The sequence below is a fragment of the Oncorhynchus masou genome, chromosome 20 (assembly GCF_036934945.1).
Source record: "Oncorhynchus masou masou isolate Uvic2021 chromosome 20, UVic_Omas_1.1, whole genome shotgun sequence".
Lineage (NCBI taxonomy): Eukaryota > Metazoa > Chordata > Actinopteri > Salmoniformes > Salmonidae > Oncorhynchus > Oncorhynchus masou.
Window position 1 is genome coordinate 9,935,984 of NC_088231.1, and position 23,444 is coordinate 9,959,427.

At 43.3% G+C, this 23,444-nt stretch overlaps 1 protein-coding gene across 3 annotated transcripts in view; it reads right to left on the reverse strand.

The window, feature by feature from the left end:
- Positions 1-23,444, reverse strand: part of LOC135506901 (zinc finger protein 777-like) — a 199,309-nt gene that overhangs the window by 161,793 nt on the left and 14,072 nt on the right. For all 3 annotated transcript variants that reach the window (XM_064926329.1, XM_064926328.1, XM_064926327.1), the window contains exons 5-6: positions 2,426-2,573; positions 121-251 (exon numbers count right to left, since the gene is read on the reverse strand). In XM_064926329.1, the coding sequence (XP_064782401.1) occupies positions 121-251; positions 2,426-2,573 (279 nt within the window). The remainder of the gene's footprint in view (positions 1-120; positions 252-2,425; positions 2,574-23,444) is intronic.

Sequence of the window (23,444 nt, forward strand, 5' to 3'; positions counted from 1 at the left end):
GCTCCCCTATGGCAGATAAATAAGGATGTAAGTAGGTGAATAGCTGAGGGGAGCCTTTCTGAAATAAACGGGCTACAATTAATGTACTGTCATTTTTTTATGTTACACTATGACACTAACCTCTATGACGATAACATGCTGGGTTGAGGTTCCACTCCCCTCATCAACAGTGATTGGTTGGTCATCACTCCATGTATTATGTCCCGCTGGTTTCACAAAGCTCTTGTGGCCCCCATTGAGATTTCCTTCACCTGAGAAAGTGATTGGGGGAAAATTTGCATTTAGGTTAGATACTGTCTTTTCAATGGTATAGACCCCATTCTGTGTTTTCAAACATTGCTGCACCAGGGCTATGTGCAGAATTTGGTTGCAGAAGATGGGGAAGTTCTCATAGAACGTCAGCAACAAAAAAAGTACATGTTGCTTATGAATGCATTTCACACTACGGTACTTTTGGATTGTAATTGGATTTTAAGGCTTGCATGAATGTCCTGCTAGATAATGTTTATCATCATCGCAAATCAACTGCATTACACTTAAAAAATTATGGCTCTTTCGGCTTTGCTACAGCCTACAGTGCATTCTGAAAGTATTCAGACCCCTTTGTCCACATTGTTACGTTACAGCATTATTCTAAAATTGCTTAAATAGTTTTTCCCTCATCAATCTACACACAATATCCCATAATGACAAAGCAAAAACAGATTTTTAAAATGTTTGATCATTTATATTTTAAAAAATGACATCACATTTACATAAATATTCAGACCCTTTACTAAGTACTTTGTTGAAGCACCTTTGGCAGCAATTACAGGCTGAAGTCTTCTTGGGTATGATGCAACAAGCTTGGCACACCTGTACTTGGGGAGTTTCTCCCATTCTTCTCTGCAGATCCCCTCAAGCTCGGTCAGCTTGGATGGGAAGCGTCGCTGCACAGCTATTTTCAGGTCTCTCCAGAGACCGCGCTCTGGCTGGGCCACACAAAGACATTTAGAGACTTGTCCTGAAGCCACTCTTGCATTGTCTTGGCTGTGTGCTTAGGGTTGTTGTCCTGTTGGAAGGTGAACCTTTGCCCCAATCTGAGGTCCTGAGCACTCTGGAGCAGGTTTTCATCAAGGATCTCTCTGTACTTTGCTCCGTACATCTTTCCCTCGATCCTGACTAGTCTCTAAGACCTTGCCGCTGAAAACATCCCCACAGCATGACGCTGCCACCACCATGCTTCACTGTAGGGATGGTGCCAGGTTTCCTCCAGAAGTGGTGCTTGGCATTTAGGCCAAGGAGTTCAATCTTGGTTTCATCAGACCAGAGAATCTTTAGGTGCCTTTTGGCAAACCCCAAGCGGGCAGTCATGTGCCTTGTACTGAGGAGTGGCTTCCGTCTGGCCACTCTACCATAAAGGCCTGATTGGTGGAGTGCTGCAGAGTTGGTTGTCCTTCTGGAACGTTCTCCAATCTCCACAGAGGAACTCCGGAGCTCTGTCAGAGTGACCTTCGAGTTCTTGGTCAACTCCCTGACCAAGGCCTTTCTCCCACGATTGCTCAGTTTTACCGGGAAGCCAACTCTAGGAAGTCTTGGTGTTTCCAAACTTCTTCCATTTAAGAATGATGAAGGCCACTGTGTTCTTGGGGACCTTCAATGCTGTGACATTTTTTGGTACCCTTCTCCAGATCTGTGCGTCGAAACAATCGTATCTCAGAGCTCTACAGACAATTCCTTCGACCTCATGACTTGGTTTATGCTCTGACATTTACTGTCAACTGTGGGGCCTTTCCATACCATGTCCAATCAATTGAATTTACCACTGTTGGTCTCCAATCAAGTTGTCGAAACATTTCAAGGATGATCAATGGAAACAGGATGCACCAGAGCTAAATTTAGAGTCTCATGGCAAAGGGTCTGAATACTTTTTGCTTTGTCATTATGGAGTATTGTGTGCAGATTGAGTGAAAAATGATTTAATACATTTCAGAGTAAGGTTGTAAAGTAACAAAATTTGGAAAACGTCAAGGGGTCTGAATACTTTCCAAATGCACTGTATGTCAATGAGCGTTAGCATTCTAGCTAACAGCTGCATCCAAAATAGGTATTTTGCACAAAAAAGACCACAACCAAATATAATCTTAGTGACTTTTCAAGTAATAATCAAAACATTGTACGTGTATGACAAACCAAAAATGTGTGGCTCTGGTTACAACAACCCATGAATGATTCTTCGGGGCCCTGACTGACGACTGTGTGACCTGCTCTCATTCTGCAATTTACATCCAAAAGTAGCGCTCACCTGGTCAGAATACCTGTACGATATTGTGTCTGCACAACATAGCTAGCTAAGTAATCAGGGAAATTATTTCATACTATCCAAAAACCTAACCAAGACCCAAATCTGAACACATGTGCAGAGGGGAATGAGGCGAAATTGTACCTCTTGCCATTCCTCTGTATCGGTCAAGGATCTTGACACTACTGGGACGACTGGCGAGGACGCGATCTCGCATTGTCCTCTCTGCGCGCTCACGTGCCATCTTCAGTTCCAGTAGCTGTAGTTTCCTCCGCAATGCCCTGTTATCATTCTGGCTTTGAGAAATTTCCAAACGAAACACTGCATAGTCATCGTCTACGAGTTTACAAATATCTGCAACGGCTGCATTCGCAAGCACCTCCATGATGGAGGCTATTTGAGTGTGAAAAACCATACAGTTAGCCATTGTTAGCAGCTAGCGTTACCTAGATAATATCTATCAATAAAGTCCTGTCTACAACGCGAATTAAAGACTACATGGGGTAAGAATGTGGTGCTCTGCTGTTAAATGGTCTATATTCTGAGTTCTATTGTGTTGATAAACGTCTAAATAACCTAATTAAAAACGCTAAAGTTTAATGTTTCTTGGTCGTTGACATTGTTTACTTCCGTTTACACTGAAGAGAAAGGATGTTGTTCTTCTTCGAGGAGGTTTAATGCGGTTGGCATCCAATATATGTTGCATTACCGCCATCTATTAGACTGGAGTACAACTACCTTATACTTTGCTTGAAAACGAAATAAACAAATACCCTACCATCTAACACTACACTCACAAAAAAAGACCACCACCCTACTCCAATATTTAAATCTATTTAGTCCTACCTCATGCTAACAACCTTAAAGAATGGGACATCACCACTCGGCACACCCTGTAACTCTTCTGATGTCAGGTCTTGCAAACCTAAATACCTCTGCAGCTGCCACCACAACCTCAATTTTCTGAGACTTATGTTCCATCCCTGCAGTACAGTTGATAACCATTGCTATAAATGCCAAAAATCCAATCTTACTGAAACATATCACTTGTTGGCCTATCCCTCTACTGGTACAGATCTACTACTCACACCACTCCTCTCAGGATCCGTCCTCCTTGACCCATCTTCCTCTGCTTTCTTCACTGCCTCAGCATATTACAACTTCTGCACTACTCTAACCCTGGAAACCTCAATCTGCCTCTCTCGCACAGGACATTTCTGATCCCCAGTCCCATGGGCACCCCTACAATTAACACATACCACTACTTTCCCCAATGCTACACATTCCTTTGTCTCATGCCCTTCTGCACACTTCTCACACCTAGGAACCTCCCTCCTAAACATTGCTGCCACATGCCCATAAGGTTGACACCTGTAACAACGTAATGTATTCGGCACAAAAGCTCATACAGGATAACTTATATACTCAAACATCTTTGATGGGAAAAGATTCAACATCAAAACTCAAAAGAACAGACTCTTCTGTTTCCCCACTCTCACCACCCTGTCTGCATCGCACCAAACGAACGAGCATCACAAACACCGGGAATCTTCCCCTTCAGTTGATCAATTTCTACTTTTACTGCTACCGCAGTAATCACTCCTGTTATTGGTAGGTGTCATAACTCAACGGGTGTGGCTAAATGAAAAGAGTATGTGCACTGTATTTTTATTACATTTATTTTAACAGGGAGAACGTCTATTTTGCAAGGGAACCCTGCATCTTACAATTGCACAACAAATTACACAAGAAAATAAAAGTACAAACATAAAATAAGACATACTCATGGGCTGTGGTAATGTCTGGAGCGGAATGGGTGGAATGGTATCAAATACATCAAACACATGGTTTCCATGTGTTTTATGCCATTCCAATCATTCAGTCCAGCCATTATTGTGAGCCGTCCTCACCTCAGCAGCCTCCACTGTTTTGAAAGTAAGCGGGCACGTGAGGTCACCACATAACTATAAAGCCAATTATTTCAATACTAATTTAAGGTCAAAGGTTTTCTATAATGAAAGCAGCTCGTAGTTCAGATAGTGCCTGGTCAACAAGGGGGGCAATAGAATACACAACAGTATCGTCCATATACAGGTGCAGGTAAAGTTATTTTACAGACAACCAAATACAGTGCCTTGCGAAAGTACACACAGGTGGATGGTATTTATCATCATTAGTCATTTAGGTCAACATTGAATCATTCAGATATCCTCACTGAACTTCTGGAGAGAGTTTGCTGCACTGAAAGTAAAGGGGCTGAATAATTTTGCACGCCCAAATTTTCAGTCTTTGATTTGTTAAAAAAGTTTGAAATATCCAATAAATGATTGTGTCCCACTTGTTGTTGATTCTTCACAAAAAAATACAGTTTTATATCTTTATGTTTGAAGCCTGAAATGTGGCAAAAGGTCGCAAAGTTCAAGGGGGCCGAATACTTTCGCAAGGCACTGTATAGTTAATAGTGCATTCGAAAGTATACAGATCCCTTGTCTTTTTCCACATTTTGTTACGTTTCAGCATTATTCTAAAATTGATTAACAATCTCAACACTACCCCAGAATGACAAAGCAAAATGTTTGCAAATGTATTACATTTTTTTAATGGAAATATCACATTTACATTAGTATTAAGAACTTTTACTCAGTACTTTGTTGAAGCACCGTTGGCAGCAATTACACCCTCAAGTTTTCTTGGGTATCTTCTCGGCATACCTGTATTTGGGGAGTTAATCCCATTCTTCTCTGCAGATCCTCTCAAGCTCTGTAAGGTTGGATGGGGAGTGTTGCTGCAGAGCTATTTTCAGGTCTCTCCAGAGACCGGGCTCTGGCTGGGACACTCAAGGACATTCAGAGACATGTCACGAAGCCACTCCTGCGTTGTCTTGGCTCTGTGCTTAGGGTTGTTGTCCTGTTGGAAGGTGAACCTTTGCCCCAATCTGAGATCATGAGTGCTAAGGAGCAGGTTTTCATCAAGGATCTCTCTGTACATTCCTTTGTTAATTTTTGCCTCAATCCTGACTAGTCTCCTTATCCCTCCCCCTGAAAAACATCCCCAGAGCATGATGTTGCCACCACCATGCTTTACCGTAGGGATGGTACCAGGTTTCCGCCAGACGTAACGCTTGGCATTCAGGCCTAAGAGTTCCATCTTGGTTTCATCAGACCAGAGAATCTTGCTTCTCATGATCTGAGAATCTTTAGGTGCCTTTTGGTAAACTTCAAGTGGGCTGTCATGTGCCTTTTACTGAGGAGTGGCTTCCGTCTGGCCACTCTACCATAAAGGCCTGATTGGTGGAGTGTTGCAGAGATGGTTGTTCTTCTGGAAATCTCCACGGAGGAACTCTAAAGTTCTGTCAGAGATACAATTAGGTTTTTGGTCACCTCCCTGACCAAGGCCTTTCTCCCCCGATTGCTCAGTTTGGACGGTCGGCCAGCTCTAGGAAGAGTTTTGGTGGTTCCAAACATCTTCCATTTAAGAATGATGGAGGCCACTGTGTTCTTGGGGATGCTGCAAAAGTGCTTTGGTACCCTCATGGCTTGGTTTTTGCTCTGACATGCACTGTCAAATGTGGGACCTTATATGGACAGGTGTGTGTCTTTCCAAATCATGTCCAACCAATTAAATTGACCACAGGTGGACTCCAATCAAGTTGTAGAGACATCTCAAGGATGATCAATGTAAATAGGATGCACCTGAGCTCAATTTCGAGTCTCATAGCAAAGGGTCCGAATACTTGTGTAAATAAGGTATTTCTGTTTTTATACATTTGCAAAAATGTCTGAAAACCTGTTTTCACTTTGCATTATGGGGTATTGTGTGTAGATTGCTGATGAAAAAAAAACATATTTAATACATTTTAGAATAAGGCTGTAACGTAACACAATGTGGAAAATTCAAGGGGTCTGAATACTTTCCAAAGGCACTGTCTACAGTAAAAGTACTGGACCCAGAACGACCCCTGCGGGACACCTTTCGTTATGTCCAGAAAACTTTACTTAACACCATCACTTTGAGTTCCATCCGTTAAGTCGTTTTTAAACCAGCTTTATGCAGCCTGTTCTAGGCCAATTGAGGAAAGCCTCTGAATTAGTAGTGAGTGATCAACAGTATCGAAGGCCTTTGACAACTCTATAAAGACGGCAGCACAATGTTGCCTTTTATCCATACAGTTAACGACATAATTTATAACAAGGGATGCAGTAGAGATAGTGCTATGACCTGGTCTAAAGCTGGACTGATGAACATTCAGAATACAATTCATAGATAAGAAAGATCTTAGCTCCTAATGTTTTTGCTAGACAAGAAAGTTTAGAGATAGGGCAATAGTTATCTAGATCATAAGGGTCACCACATTAATGAACAGGGAGTACAAGAGCTGCCTTTCAAACTTTGGAAATAGTACCAGATATACAGTGCCTTGCGAAAGTATTCGGCCCCCTTGAACTTTGCGACCTTTTGCCACATTTCAGGCTTCAAACATAAAGATATAAAACTGTATTTTTTTGTGAAGAATCAACAACAAGTGGGACACAATCATGAAGTGGAATGACATTTATTGGATATTTCAAACTTTTTTAACAAATCAAAAACTGAAACATTGGGTGTGCAAAATTATTCAGCCCCTTTACTTTCAGTGCAGCAAACTCTCTCCAGAAGTTCAGTGAGGATCTCTGAATGATTCAATGTTGACCTAAATGACTAATGGTGATAAATACAATCCACCCGTGTGCAATCAAGTCTCCGTATAAATGCACCTGCACTGTGATAGTCTCAGAGGTCCGTTAAAAGCGCAGAGAGCATCATGAAGAACAAGGAACACACCAGGCAGGTCCGAGATGCTGTTGTGAAGAAGTTTAAAGTAGGATTTGGATACAAAAAGATTTCCCAGGCTTTAAACATCCCAAGGAGCACTGTGCAAGCGATAATATTGAAATGGAAGGAGTATCAGACCACTGCAAATCTACCAAGACCTGGCCGCCCCTCTAAACTTTCAGCTCATACAAGGAGAAGACTGATCAGAGATGCAGCCAAGAGGCCCATGATCACTCTGGATGAACTGCAGAGATCTACAGCTGAGGTGGGAGACTCTGTACATAGGACAACAATCAGTCACGATCAATCACAAATCTGGCCTTTATGGAAGAGTGGCAAGAAAGCCATTTCTTAAAGATATCCATAAAAAGTGTTGTTTAAAGTTTGCCACAAGCCACCTGGGAGACACACCAAACATGTGGAAGAAGGTGCTCTGGTCAGATGAAACCAAAATTGAACTTTTTGGCAACAATGCAAAACGTTATGTTTGGCGTAAAAGCAACACAGTTCATCACCCTGAACACACCATCCCCACTGTCAAACATGGTGGTGGCAGCATCATGGTTTGGGCCTGCTTTTCTTCAGCAGGGACAGGGAAGATGGTTAAAATTGATGGGAAGATGGATGGAGCCAAATACAGGACCATTCTGGAAGAAAACCTGATGGAGTCTGCAAAAGACCTGAGACTGGGACGGCGATTTGTCTTCCAACAAGACAATGATCCAAAACATAAAGCAAAATCTACAATGGAATGGTTCAAAAATAAACATATCCAGGTGTTAGAATGGCCAAGTCAAAGTCCAGACCTGAATCCAATCGAGAATCTGTGGAAAGAACTGAAAACTGCTGTTCACAAATGCTCTCCATCCAACCTCACTGAGCTCGAGCTGTTTTGCAAGGAGGAATGGGAAAAAATGTCAGTCTCTCGATGTGCAAAACTGATAGAGACATACCCCAAGCGACTTACAGCTGTAATCGCAGCAAAAGGTGGCGCTACAAATTATTAACTTAAGGGGGCTGAATAATTTTGCACACCCAATTTTTCAGTTTTTGATTTGTTAAAAAAGTTTGAAATATCCAATAAATGTCGTTCCACTTCATGATTGTGTCCCACTTGTTGTTGATTCTTCACAAAAAAAATACAGTTTTATATCTTTATGTTTGAAGCCTGAAATGTGGCAAAAGGTCGCAAAGTTCAAGGGGGCCGAATACTTTCGCAAGGCACTGTAGTAGTCAGGTTAAAGATATGGGTAATTATTTAGCAATCAGGGGGGCAAAGAGCTGCAGCAAAAATGGATCATGCATGTCAACCCCAGTGGATTTTTTAACATCAATCTACTGGAAAATCCTTTTTAATCCTTATCATATGAAGAGAAATTACAGATAAAACGTATCGGTGCTCATCGGCCATTGGACATAAACATTACTCAACAAGTTGGAAATCACATTCAACAATGAGTGGTTTGGAAGGAATCAGTAGCTAACTGCAATCCTGCTATTCAGTGGGGTGGTTGTGGGGTCCCAAGTTTGGGTTTAAGGGTCTCTTTTCCAAGCTTAAAAGAATAAACATTCAGCACTGGCCATGTCGTCAATCCAGCATGACTTCTTCTGCACTCAAAACAACTGGAAACTCGGAAATCTCAGACTTCAGTGAGTTCAAGAAAACGAGCTCTGACTGGGGAAAATACATTTTGAATGGTCATCCAACTCGGAATTGCAACTCGGGAACTCTGGCATCTTTCTAGAGCTCCAACCTGAAGATCACTGACATCATCACGATTCAACCTTATTTTTTTCAAAGTTCCCAGTTGTCCTGAAAGCACCATAAATCCAGAGAATGCCAGGCTGATGACAAAGTTTGATGACAAAATTTGCCCACGAAAGACCGCTGCGCCACTTTCCTGTTCAAGTGAGCACAGCACATCAAGATGAGTCCAAACATGTCTTGTATGCTGCTGCATAAATTGTGTAACATGCCAGGGAGATATGTATACTGTAGCTAATAAGTAATACTAAGTGTGAGTTGTGTAGTAAGCTGTTAGTGGCCCATGAGCCTCACCATAATAATTCCCCCCCCCCCCCTAATTTCGCCTCCTGTTCTGACTTGGGGTGGCACATGTAGCCTATAGCCTGTTTTAGATAAATGTTTTTATTGAATAGTGTAAGAGGTTTCATTGTCTGCTTATATGCCCTCTTTATTTATCCTACGGTTCTGACTTGGTGTACAGGGAGAATACAGTAAGAACTGCCCATGTTCTGAATTCTGTCGCTCTACATTTCAGAAGTGCTGAACAAATAGTTCTCTTCCGGTTCCGGGTTGGAGCGAGCGGTCGCATCTACACTTCGGTCCGCAGGTAGTATAACTTTTCATTACATTTTCATTACATTTCATTATAGTACAACGGTTTGATTTGTCTAATCTTAGCAATTTCTTCTTAGCTAGCTACATAGCCGTCTTTGTATCAAAGATAATTGCGTAATTATCGTATTTCGTCGTCCTAACGTAGTCTACACTGCTATCTGCCCAGCAGCTAGCTAAGCAGCTAGCTAACGTCCACCGTCCACCAGCACTGTAGAAACTATTACACTCAACTGAACGACTCGATTAGTGTAGTGTTAGCTAGCAACATAGTTGTCTTTGCTGTCTTCGTATCCAAGATAATTGTGTAGTTTAGAGTGTGTAGACTTAGAGTGATTATCTTAATTTACCGAGGTTAGCTAGCCAGCTATTTGTCGTCCTTAACGTAGGAGATACTGCTAGCTAGCTAGCCAACAGCTAGCCAACCTCTACCGAATAGAACTTCAACTACCCGGTCAACATTCCGCTTCGCTCCACAGGTAGTATCACATTTTCATTTCACTTCATTACAGTACAACGGTTTAATTTGTTTGATCGTAGCTAGCTAGCTACATAGCCGTCTTTGTATCTAAGACAATTGTGTAGTCTAGAGCGATTTTCTAGGTTAGCTAGCCAGCTATTGTCGTTCTTTTAACGTAACGTAACGCAATCAACACTGCTAGCTAGCCAGCTAGCCCCCGAATAGTAGCACTGTAGAAACTATTACACTCGACGGAACGACTTGATTAGTGTAGTGTCAACAACGCAGCCACTGCCAGCTAGCCTACAAAGTCAACAACGCAGCCACTGCCAGCTAGCCTACTCCAGCAGTACTGTATCATTTCAATCATTTTAGTCAATAAGATTCTTGCTACGTAAGCTTAACTTTCTGAACATTCGAGACGTGTAGTCCACTTGTCATTCCAATCTCCTTTGCATTAGCGTAGCCTCTTCTGTAGCCTGTCAACTATGTGTCTATCTATCCCTGTTCTCTCCTCTCTGCACAGACCATACAAGCGCTCCACACCGCGTGGCCGCGGCCACCCTAATCTGGTGGTCCCAGCGCGCACGACCCACGTGGAGTTCCAGGTCTCCGGTAGCCTCTGGAACTGCCGATCTGCGGCCAACAAGGCAGAGTTCATCTCAGCCTATGCCTCCCTCCAGTCCCTCGACTTCTTGGCACTGACGGAAACATGGATCACCACAGATAACACTGCTACTCCTACTGCTCTCTCTTCGTCCGCCCACGTGTTCTCGCACACCCCGAGAGCTTCTGGTCAGCGGGGTGGTGGCACCAGGATCCTCATCTCTCCCAAGTGGTCATTCTCTCTTTCTCCCCTTACCCATCTGTCTATCGCCTCCTTTGAATTCCATGCTGTCACAGTTACCAGCCCTTTCAAGCTTAACATCCTTATCATTTATCGCCCTCCAGGTTCCCTCGGAGAGTTCATCAATGAGCTTGATGCCTTGATAAGCTCCTTTCCTGAGGACGGCTCACCTCTCACAGTCCTGGGCGACTTTAACCTCCCCACGTCTACCTTTGACTCATTCCTCTCTGCCTCCTTCTTTCCACTCCTCTCCTCTTTTGACCTCACCCTCTCACCTTCCCCCCCTACTCACAAGGCAGGCAATACGCTCGACCTCATCTTTACTAGATGCTGTTCTTCCACTAACCTCATTGCAACTCCCCTCCCCAAGTCTCCGACCACTACCTTGTATCCTTTTCCCTCTCGCTCTCATCCAACACTTCCCACACTGCCCCTACTCGGATGGTATCGCGCCGTCCCAACCTTCGCTCTCTCTCCCCCGCTACTCTCTCCTCTTCCATCCTATCATCTCTTCCCTCTGCTCATACCTTCTCCAACCTATCTCCTGATTCTGCCTCCTCAACCCTCCTCTCTTCCCTTTCTGCATCCTTTGACTCTCTATGTCCCCCATCCTCCAGGCCGGCTCGGTCCTCCCCTCCCGCTCCGTGGCTCGACGACTCATTGCGAGCTCACAGAACAGAGCTCCGGGCAGCCGAGCGGAAATGGAGGAAAACTCGCCTCCCTGGCATCTGGCATCCTTTCACTCCCTCCTCTCTACATTTTCCTCCTCTGTCTCTGCTGCTAAAGCCACTTTCTACCACTCTAAATTCCAAGCATCTGCCTCTAACCCTAGGAAGCTCTTTGCCACCTTCTCCTCCCTCCTGAATCCTCCTCCCCCTCCCCCCCTCCTCCCTCTCTGCAGATGACTTCGTCAACCATTTTGAAAAGAAGGTCGACGACATCCGATCCTCGTTTGCTAAGTCAAACGACACCGCTGGTTCTGCTCACACTGCCCTACCCTGTGCTCTGACCTCTTTCTCCCCTCTCTCTCCAGATGAAATCTCGCTTCTTGTGACGGCCGGCCGCCCAACAACCTGCCCGCTTGACCCTATCCCCTCCTCTCTTCTCCAGACCATTTCCGGAGACCTTCTTCCTTACCTCACCTCGCTCATCAACTCATCCCTGACCGCTGGCTACGTCCCTTCCGTCTTCAAGAGAGCGAGAGTTGCACCCCTTCTGAAAAAACCTACACTCGATCCCTCCGATGTCAACAACTACAGACCAGTATCCCTTCTTTCTTTTCTCTCCAAAACTCTTGAACGTGCCGTCCTTGGCCAGCTCTCCCGCTATCTCTCTCAGAATGACCTTCTTGATCCAAATCAGTCAGGTTTCAAGACTAGTCATTCAACTGAGACTGCTCTTCTCTGTATCACGGAGGCGCTCCGCACTGCTAAAGCTAACTCTCTCTCCTCTGCTCTCATCCTTCTAGACCTATCGGCTGCCTTCGATACTGTGAACCATCAGATCCTCCTCTCCACCCTCTCCGAGTTGGGCATCTCCGGCGCGGCCCACGCTTGGATTGCGTCCTACCTGACAGGTCGCTCCTACCAGGTGGCGTGGCGAGAATCTGTCTCCTCGCCACGCGCTCTCACCACTGGTGTCCCCCAGGGCTCTGTTCTAGGCCCTCTCCTATTCTCGCTATACACCAAGTCACTTGGCTCTGTCATAACCTCACATGGTCTCTCCTATCATTGCTATGCAGACGACACACAATTAATCTTCTCCTTTCCCCCTTCTGATGACCAGGTGGCGAATCGCATCTCTGCATGTCTGGCAGACATATCAGTGTGGATGACGGATCACCACCTCAAGCTGAACCTCGGCAAGACGGAGCTGCTCTTCCTCCCGGGGAAGGACTGCCCGTTCCATGATCTCGCCATCAGGGTTGACAACTCCATTGTGTCCTCCTCCCAGAGCGCTAAGAACCTTGGCGTGATCCTGGACAACACCCTGTCGTTCTCAACTAACATCATGGCGGTGGCCCGTTCCTGTAGGTTCATGCTCTACAACATCCGCAGAGTACGACCCTGCCTCACACAGGAAGCGGCGCAGGTCCGAATCCAGGCACTTGTCATCTCCCGTCTGGATTACTGCAACTCGCTGTTGGCTGGGCTCCCTGCCTGTGCCATTAAACCCCTACAACTCATCCAGAACGCCGCAGCCCGTCTGGTGTTCAACCTTCCCAAGTTCTCTCACGTCACCCCGCTCCTCCGCTCTCTCCACTGGCTTCCAGTTGAAGCTCGCATCCGCTACAAGACCATGGTGCTTGCCTACGGAGCTGTGAGGGGAACGGCACCGCAGTACCTCCAGGCTCTGATCAGGCCCTACACCCAAACAAGGGCACTGCGTTCATCCACCTCTGGCCTGCTCGCCTCCCTACCACTGAGGAAGTACAGTTCCCGCTCAGCCCAGTCAAAACTGTTCGCTGCTCTGGCCCCCCAATGGTGGAACAAACTCCCTCACGACGCCAGGACAGTGGAGTCAATCACCACCTTCCGGAGACACCTGAAACCCCACCTCTTCAAGGAATACCTAGGATAGGATAAGTAATCCTTCTCACCCCCCCTTAAATGATTTAGATGCACTATTGTAAAGTGGCTGTTCCACTGGATGTCAGAAGGTGAATTCACCAATTTGTAAGTCGCTCTGGATAAGAGCGTCTGCTAAATGACTTAAATGTAATGTAATGATGTAATGTTATATTGACTACATCCGTTGTTGCTCGTTCATTAATGTCTTAATCGAAATTACGGCTTGCCTATCATCTGTTCGTCGTCCCCCTATTCCATAGTTTGTACATCTTAATTGTCAATAGAAACCACATTTGGTTAAGCAAGTCAGGAATCAGCTATGTTTTATTAAAAGGCCAGATAAGACTCAGCTGAAAGCCAGGTGTAGCATTGGTAAGGTGTTGGGACTGCTGTTGGGACAGCTTTATGTAGGCCCTAACAGTGTGTGGGCACCATTTGTCACCGTTATAGTGCAATAATGTGTTGTGGGTTTGCTGGCATGCATCTGTAACAGAAATCAATCGTACTCTCCTTGCGTTGTTTTGTTCAAAGAAATCACACCCAGCCAGTTGTCCCAGTTGAGCATTATTTATTATCTGTAATTAAATAGGAAACAGCGTGTTAGTTGTGTAGGGCTTAATGATGTTGATGGCTGTCGATGGTAAAATCTGTAGCATGAAAACAACTGTGTTAGCAGTGAGCATATGTGAGCATTACATCGGTGCATGCTAGTGTCATGACGTTGGCCTGGGGGTAGGTTTATGACAGTCATAAATACCTCTTCCCCCCTTTTTCCTCTCTCTACCCTGCTGATGTTACATTTTCAAAACCCTTGGTTAACATAGAGATTCTGGGAACATCAGAAGGTGGGGGGAAATTAACTATATTCTGGTAATCCGACCAATTGAACATATGCGGTGGTACTTTTTAATGAAAATTATGTCAGTTCGGTTGTCATCTGAGACATTCTCATCAATGATAAGATGACATAAACTCTACAGTGGAAAGTCTACACATCAGAGTTATCGGATTCACATGGAATTGTTGTTAAATTTAAATGTTTGAATATGAAAGTATTCGTGATTGGATGAAATGTGATTTTAGCTTCTAAAATGTGAGATTTGGGTTTTCATAAGGTAGGGCTCTGTTCAATCAGGCCCGCCCCTGTGAAGGGACATGGGCTATAAAACTTTTCAAACATGCTCTCCTCTCCCTTCCTATATAAAGCCTTGACGACAATATAACCTCGGAACAGTTTTGAGGACGACGGTACGATGTCAGAATGGTTCAGATAAGGCACGTTCAGGTGCCGTCAATTTTAAGTTAATTTGAGAATTATAGATCCCAGGTGCGTAAGTTACAAATGGGCTTCTTAGAACCTGCATAAGCAAGGTTTTTTATGATCAGTATCTTTTATGAACTGAACGTAAGCACACTGTCGAAAATTATCTTACGACTAAGTTCAAGTATAATCTAAGATTTTTTTTATAAATGAGGCCCCAGGTTTCTCAGTTGAATAAACTCCGAAAGCTCTGGGGTATATCAATGATTTGATTTGTCTTTGACTCTGTGTTGTTCAAAAGTGGCGTGTTATCAGTCATCAGCAAGGAGAATAAAAATAGAGGAGAAATGTTCCAGAGATAATCTTTAATTCTATGCATAACACTTGTATCTTTTATCAACATTTATGATGAGTATTCCTGTAAATTGATGTGGCTCTCTGCAAAATCACCGGATGTTTTGGAGGCAAAACATTACTGAACATAACTCGCCAATGTAAACTGAGATTTTTGGATATAAATATGAACTTTATCGAACAAAACATACATGTATTGTGTAACATGAAGTCCTATGAGTGCCATCTGATGAAGATCAAAGTTTAGTGATTAATTTTATTTCTATTTCTGCTTTTTGTGACTCCTTTCTTTGGCTGGAAAATGGCTGTGTTTTTCAGTGACTAGGCGCTAACTTAACATAATCAGATGGTGTGCTTTCTTCGTAAAGTCTTTTTGAAATCGGACAAGTTTATCTTCAAAATGGTGTATATGTTTGAGGAATTTTAAATATGAGATTTCTGTTGTTTGAATTTGGCGCCCTGCACTTTCAATGGCTGTTGTCAAATCGATCCCGTTAACGGGATTTCAGCCGTAAGAAGTTAATTACTGCAGTAAAGGAGCTGGTCGGTAAACACCCTTGGAGGTGATTACTGAGAACTCAACGAGCGGATTTGAGCCACAGCATTTAATAGGAAAGTCCATCCTCCTGGATGTTCATGACAAACAACAGATGTATGGAATGTGTCACAAGGTGACTAATAATTCACAGCAAACAGTATCTGCTGTAAATACTGTCCTCATTGTGTAGAAACCAGGGTCTGGCCCTGAGTCATCTCTCCCTGGTACCCTAAAGAACAGAAACATTAACTCATGCTATGGAATGCGATCTCTTTAGAATTATCACCCAAAGACATCGTAAATCTTCCACCAGTGTGAAATCTCCCAGAAGCCCATCCTCAGTAGAACCCACATAGATGAGTGTTCTAACCACCCCTTATTCTGTTGCACAAAACAACCATTTGATGCAATTACAGTATTATAACAATCTTGACATTTCTGTTCTGACAGGTGTTTCTTCTTTACCAGACGAGGATTTGATTTTTGTAGTTTAGTATCTCAAATACACACTATGTTTGTGTTTTCCCTGCCAAATTGGGTTACTTTGAAAACGATGTTGCGGGTGAAAATGTATTGATTGCGTGTTGCGAATTTTTGTGCAAGGTCTAAATTGCACCACGTCATATTTTTGTACAAATATTTTATTGTGACCTGCTGCTGACTATCAGGCAGTGAGGCAGCCTATTGCTGAGCAAATGGGTGGTGTTGAGGGTTGTAGGGGTATGTCTGTGTTGAGAGAGCACGACAGCATGCAGTTTAGTCCACTGTTCGCTGAGTCATGTGACTGAGTGGAGACAAAGCAACAGGAGCATGTTGTGACAACGTTTACCAGTAGGTAGGCTATTTAACTTTGTCATTATGCACCAGCGGAAATTAGATATGGAAGATGGAACTCCTTTGCATTCTTCTGTTATGGGGAAAAGTCCTCAATGAAACTGACATTAAATGTGGAGAATGATACATTTGCATCTATTGGCCATCAAGTAGACTATTAATTTATATGCCATTGTAGGCTACTGTAGACTGCCATTTGATACAAGAAATATGTTGAAATGACTGTCACTGGAGTCATTGCAAATCAATTTGTGCCACTTGTGTATCCTACCTGGAGCAGGCAAACTGATTTAATAAATAGACTATAACTTCAGTGTATTGTTGTTGTAGCCCTGTGTTATTATGCAATTTATGGCCATGTTTAGTTAATGGAATTGTAAGTCATCAATCTTGTATCGCAATTGCCGATCAGTTGTTAGAACGCATTAGATTGACGGTAGCAGTCAGTCAGATTAGGCTGCAGGTATAACATTTAAAATTAACACTGGCTCTTGCTGACAAGCATATTCCTTTCGTATAGGCTACATATTACTATTATTTTTTTCAGTGATTGAAATTACGACCCCATCCTCAGTAGCCTATTCCAGCAGGCTATTGGGAAACACAAGCACTTCTTACCTCGAAATTGCCAAACTATTCATGTTAAATAAATTAGTCTGTTAATTTGAACTAAGCAAGCTGCTAAATCGTTCAGTTTACATCTTGCCTACGTTTTGCCTAGGCTAATTTAGACATTCTGAAGATGTAGGCCTATCAGAGGCTATAGGCTACCTGCATCTTTCAAGTTAACCATGGCAACATTGAAATACAATCATAAATCCAGATTTTAGTCTGTAGCCTATGCATATTGAAATGACAAGTCAATCTGGCAAATGGGCAATGCATAACGGTATGGAGTCTTAACATCTGGCACACAACGGCATAATTGCCAGAAATTAGCCGAACATTTGTTTTTTTAAGTTTGTCCGTGTTTCTTTCTCAGGGATTTCGAGTTCCTCTGTCTAACTTTCGTCACTCAAACTATCCTGTTGGATTCATCTATAGTTATGCACATGCACAAAAGCGATTTATTTAAAATTAGAAACCGGGTTCAATCCCTGAATATTGATTGGGTGAAAGCCGTGGTGTACAGTCGGGCAAAAAAGTATTTAGTCAGCCACCAATTGTGCAAGTTCTCCCACTTAAAAAGATGAGGGAGGCCTGTAATTTTCATCATAAGTACACTTCAACTATGACAGACAAAATGAGAAAAAAATCCAGAAAATCACATTGTAGGATTTTTTATGAATTTATTTGCAAATTATGAGGGAAAATATGTATTTGGTCAATAACAAAAGATTTTCTCAATACTTTTATATACCCTTTGTTGGCAATGACAGAGGTGAAATGTTTTCTGTAAGTCTTCACAAGGTTCACAAGGCAACACAGACTTTCAACTCCCTCCAAAGATTTTCTATGGGGTTGAGATCTGGAGACTGGCTAGGCCACTCCAGGACCTTGAAATGCTTCTTACGAAGCCACTTCTTCGTTGCCTGGGCGGTGTGTTTGGGATCATTGTCATGCTGAATCTTGTCATGCTGAAAGACCCAGCCACGTTTCATCTTCAATGCTCTTGCTGATGGAAGGAGGTTTTCACTCAAAATCTCATGATACATGGCCCCATTCATTCTTTCCCTTACACGGATCAGTCGTCCTGGTCCCTTTGCAGAAAAACAGCCCAAAGCATGATGTTTCCACCCCCATGCTTCACAGTAGGTATGGTGTTCTTTGGATGCAACTCAGCATTCTTTGTCCTCCAAACAAGACGAGTTTAGTTTTTACCAAAAAGTTATATTTTGGTTTCATCTGACCATATGACATTCTCCCAATCTTCTTCTGAATCATCCAAATGCTCTCTAGCAATCTTCAGAGGGGCCTGGACATGTACTGGCTTAAGCAGGGGGACAGGTCTGGCACTGCAGGATTTGAGTTCTTGGCGGCGTAGTGTGTTACTGATGGTAGGCTTTGTTACTTTGGTCCCAGCTCTCTGCAGGTCATTCACTAGGTCCCCCCGTGTGGTTCTGGGATTTTTCCTCACCGTTCTTGTGATCATTTTGACCCCACGGGGTGAGATCTTGCGTGGAGCCCCAGATCGAGGGAGATTACCAGTGGTCTTGTATGTCTTCCATTTCCTAATAATTGCTCCTGCAGTTGATTTCTTCAAACCAAGCTGTTTACCTATTGCAGATTCAGTCTTCCCAGCCTGGTGCAGGTCTACAGTTTTGTTTCTGGTGTCCTTTGACAGCTCTTTGGTCTTGGCCATAGTGGAGTCTGGAGTGTGACTGTTTGAGGTTGTGGACAGGGGTCTTTTATACTGATAACAAGTTCAAACAGGTGCCATTAATACAGGTAACGAGTGGAGGACAGAGGAGCCTCTTAAAGAAGAAGTTACAGGTCTGTGAGAGCCAGAAATCTTGCTTGTATGTAGGTGACCAAATACTTATTTTCCACCATAATTTGCAAATAAATTCATAAAAAAATCCTACAATGTGATTTTCAGGATTTTTTTTCTCATTTTGTCTGTCATAGCTGAAGTGTACTTATTACAGGCCTCTCTCATCTTTTTAAGTGGGAGAACTTGCACAATTGGTGACTGACTAAATACTTTTTTGCCCCGCTGTGTATATATATCATAATTCCAAGATGGCGTAGCAGTCGGACGTCTGTTTTGTCTTGTCCCGTGTATATATTGTTTTCTTCGTATCTATTCAGTATATATTAAAAAATAAATATCTCAATTTCCAATAACGGACTGAACATACTCTCCTGAACCTTTAAACCGGATCATTGCAGCTAGCTAGCTGCTATCCGGTTGGATACTCCTGGCTAACGTCTCTGTCCCGAAGCAAGCACCAGTTAGCCTTGAGCTAGCCTCGAGCTAGGCCCATCTCCCGGCTAGCCGAAGAGGTCCATCGGCCAATTCCTGGGCTACAATACCTCTTTTGCCAATCCTAGCATTCCCTTGTCTGTAAATTATGCCTTTAATCTATTCTTCTGCGCCCAAAAATCTGCTCCTTTTACTGTCTGTTCCGAACGCACTAGACAACCAGTTTTTATAGCCTTTAGCTGTACCCTTATCATACTCCTCCTTTGTTTACATTTGGTGATGTAGAGGTTAACCCAGGACCTGCAGTCCCCCGCATCACTCCCATTCCCCATGAGCTCTCATTTGTTGACTTCGGAAACAGTAAAAGCCTTGGTTTCATAAATGTTAACATTAGAAGCCTCCTCCCTAAGTTTGCTTTATTCACTGCTTTAGCACACTCCGGCAACCATGTCTGAATCCTGGCTTAGGAAGGCCACCAAAAATCCTGAAATTTCCATACCTAACTATAACATTTTCCGTCAAGATAGAACTGTCAAAGGGGGCGGAGTGGCAATCTATTGCAGAGATAGCCTGCAGAGTTCTGTCATACTATCCAGGTCTGTGCCCAAACAATTCGAGCTTCTACTTTTAAAAAGTCTCTCACCGTTGCTCCTTGTTATAGACCCCCTTCAGCCCCCAGCTGTGCCCTGGACACCATATGTGAATTGATTGCCTCCTATTTATCTTCAGAGTTCGCAATGTTAGGTGACCTAAACTGGGACACGCTTAATACCCCAGCCGTCCAACAATCTAAGCTTGATGCCCTCAATCTCACACAAATTATCAAGGAACCTACCAGGTACAACCCTAAATCAATAACCATGGGCACCCTCACAGATATCATCCTGACCAACTTGCCATCTAAATACACCTCTGCTGTCTTCAACCAGGATCTCAGAAATCACTGCCTCATTGCCTGCGTGCATAATGGGTCCGCGGTCAAATGACCACCCCTCATCACTGTCAAATGTATCCCTAAAACACTTCAGCAAGCAGGTCTTTCTAATCGACCTGGCACGGGTATCCTGAAAGGATGTTAATCTCATCCCGTCAGTAGAGGATGCCTGCTTGCTCTTCAAAAGTGCTTTCCTCACCATCTTAAATAAGCATGCCCCGATCAAAAAATGGAGAACTAAGAACAGACATAGCCCTTGGTTCACCCCAGACTTGACTGCCCTTGACCAGAACAAAAACATCCTGTGGTGTTCTGCATTAGCATCGAATAGCCCCCGCGATATGCAACTTTTCAGGGAAGTCAGAAACCAATATACTCAGTCAGTTTGGAAAGCTAAGGCTAGCTCATTCAAACAGACATTTGCATCCTGTGGCACTAATTCTAAAACGTTTTGGGACACTGTAAAGTCCATGCAGAATAAGAGCACCTCCTCCCAGCTTCCCACTGCACTGAGGATAGGAAATACTGTCACCACAAATAAATCTACGATAATCAATAATTTTAATAAGCATTTTTCTACGGCTGGCCATGCTTTCCACCTGGCTACCCCTACCCCGGCCAACATCTCAGAACCCCCCGCAGCAACTTGCCCAAGCCCCCCTCCCCGCTTTTCCTTCACACAATTCCAGATAGCTGATGTTCTGAAATGTTCTGCAAATCAGCTGGGCTAGACAATCTGGAATCTCTCTTTCTAAAAGTATCTGATGAAATTGTTGCAACCCCTATTACTAGCCTGTTCAACCTCTCTTTTGTATCATCTGAGGTCCACAAAAATTGGAAAGCTGCCACGTGAGACACTCTAGACCCAAACTGTTATAGACCTATATTCATTCTGCCCTGCCTTTCTAAAATCTTTGAAAGCCAAGTTAACAAACAGATCACCGACCATTTTGAATCCCACCATACCTTCTCCACTATGCAATCTGGTTTCCGAGCTGGTCATGGGTGCACCTCAGCCACGCTCAAGGTCCTAAACTATGTCATAACCGCCATTGATAGAGGACAGTACTGGGCAGCCTTCTTCATTGACCTGGCCAAAGCTGTAAACTCTCCTTCCAAACTCACATTAAGCATCTCCAATCCAAAATTAAATCTAGAATCGGCTTCCTATTTCACAACAAAGCCTCCTTTACTCATGCTGCCAAACATACCCTCGTAAAACTGACTATCCTACCGATCCTTGACTTCGGCGATGTCATTTACAAAATAGCCTCCAACACTCTACTCAGCAAATTGGATGTAGTCTATCACAGTGCCATCCGTTTTGTTACCAAAGCCCCATATTGTCACGCCCTGACCTTAGAGAGCCTTTTTATGTCTCTATTTGGTTTGGTCAGGGTGTGATTTGGGTGGGCATTCTATGTTCTGTTTTCTATGTTTTTGTATTTCTATGTGTTGGCCAGGTTTAGTTCTCAATCAGGGACAGCTGTCTATCGTTGTCTCTGATTGGGAATCATACTTAGGCAGCCTTTTTCCTTTCTGTCATTGTGGGAAGTTGTCTTTGTTAGGGGTACTATAGCCCTTGTAAGCTTCACGGTCGTTTCTGTTATTTCTTGTTTTGTTGGTGACATTTTAACAAAATAATAGAAAATGTACGCTCACCACGCTGCACCGTGGTCTCATTCTGACGACGGCCGTGACACATATACTACCCATCACTGCGACCTGTATGCTCTCGTTGGCTGGCCCTCACTACATATTTGTCGCCAAATCCACTGGTTCCAGGTTATCTATAAGTATTGGCTAGGTAAAGCCCCACCTTATCTCAGCTCACTGGTCACGCGCTCCAGCAGGTGTATTTCACTGGTCATCCCCAACTCCAACACTTACTTTGGCCGCCTTTCCTTCCAGTTCTCTGCTGCCAATGACTGGAACTAATTGCAAAAATCACTGAAGCTGGAGTCTTAGATCTCCCTCTCTAACTTTAAACATCAGCTGTCAGAGCAGCTTACCAATCACTGTACCTGTACACAGCCATTCTGTAAATAGCACACCCAACTACCTCATCCCCATATTGTTGCTTATCTTCCTGCTCTTTTGCACCCCAGTATCTCTACTTGCATCCTCATCTGCACACCTGTCACTCCAATGTTAATGCTAAATTGTAATCATTTTGCCCCTATGGCCTATTTATTGCCTTACCTCCCTACTCTTCTACATTTGCACACACTGTACACAGATTTTTCTATTGTGTTATTGACTGTAGGTTGGTTTGTGTAACTCTGTGTTGTTGTTTTTGTCACACTGCTTTGCTTTATCTTGGCCAGGTCACAATTGTAACTGAGAACTTGTTCTCAACTAGCCTATCTGGTTAAATAAAGGTTAAAAAAAGAATAATTAAAAATTAAACAAATCACACCGTGTACCATGGGTATGACAAAAAATTACTTCAAATAAAAAGAATTGTGGTAACATACACATGGTTAGCTGTTACAACTTCTAACGATGATGAGTGGAGGAGTCAAGCGCAGAGAGCAGGTAATTCAGTACATGGATATTTTATTCCAAAGACTGTGGATCCACGACATGCAAAACACCAGGGCGCATGAAACAACCCGTCCCAAAAATACACCGGACTAAAAACTGTCTGGAAAAATACTGATAACACTCATACATAGATAACAGGAAACAAGCCTGCACAAATACCCAGCGGGCCTAGTGCCCTTAAATAGCCTACAAACAAACACTAACTCAAAACAGGTGTACCCAATTAAACCCAATAAACAGAAACAAACGGAAAGGGAATCGATGGCAGCTAATAGGCCGGCGACGACGACCGCCGATCGCCACCCGAACAGGAAGAGGCACCATCTTCGGCGAGATTCGTGACATCAGCAGGGCAAAATGCTTATGCTTCTAGATCCGACAGTGCAACAGTATCTAACAGGTAATATCTAACAATTCCACAACAAAACCTAATATCGAACAAATTTCACAACAAAATCTAATACACACAATCTAGTAAAGGAATGAGATAAGAATATATACAGTTGAAGTCGGAAGTTTACATACACTTAGGTTGGAGTCATTAAAACTCTTTTTCAACCACTCCACAAATTTTTTGTTAACAAACTATACTTTGGCAAGTTGGTTAGTTGCTTTGGCAAGTTGGTTACTTTGTGCATGACACAAGTTATTTTTCCAACAATTGTTTACAGACAGAATATTTCACTTATAATTCACTGTATCACAATTCCAGAGTGTCAGCAGTTTACATACACTAGGTTGACTGTGCCTTTAAACAGCTTGGAAAATTCCAGAAATTGAT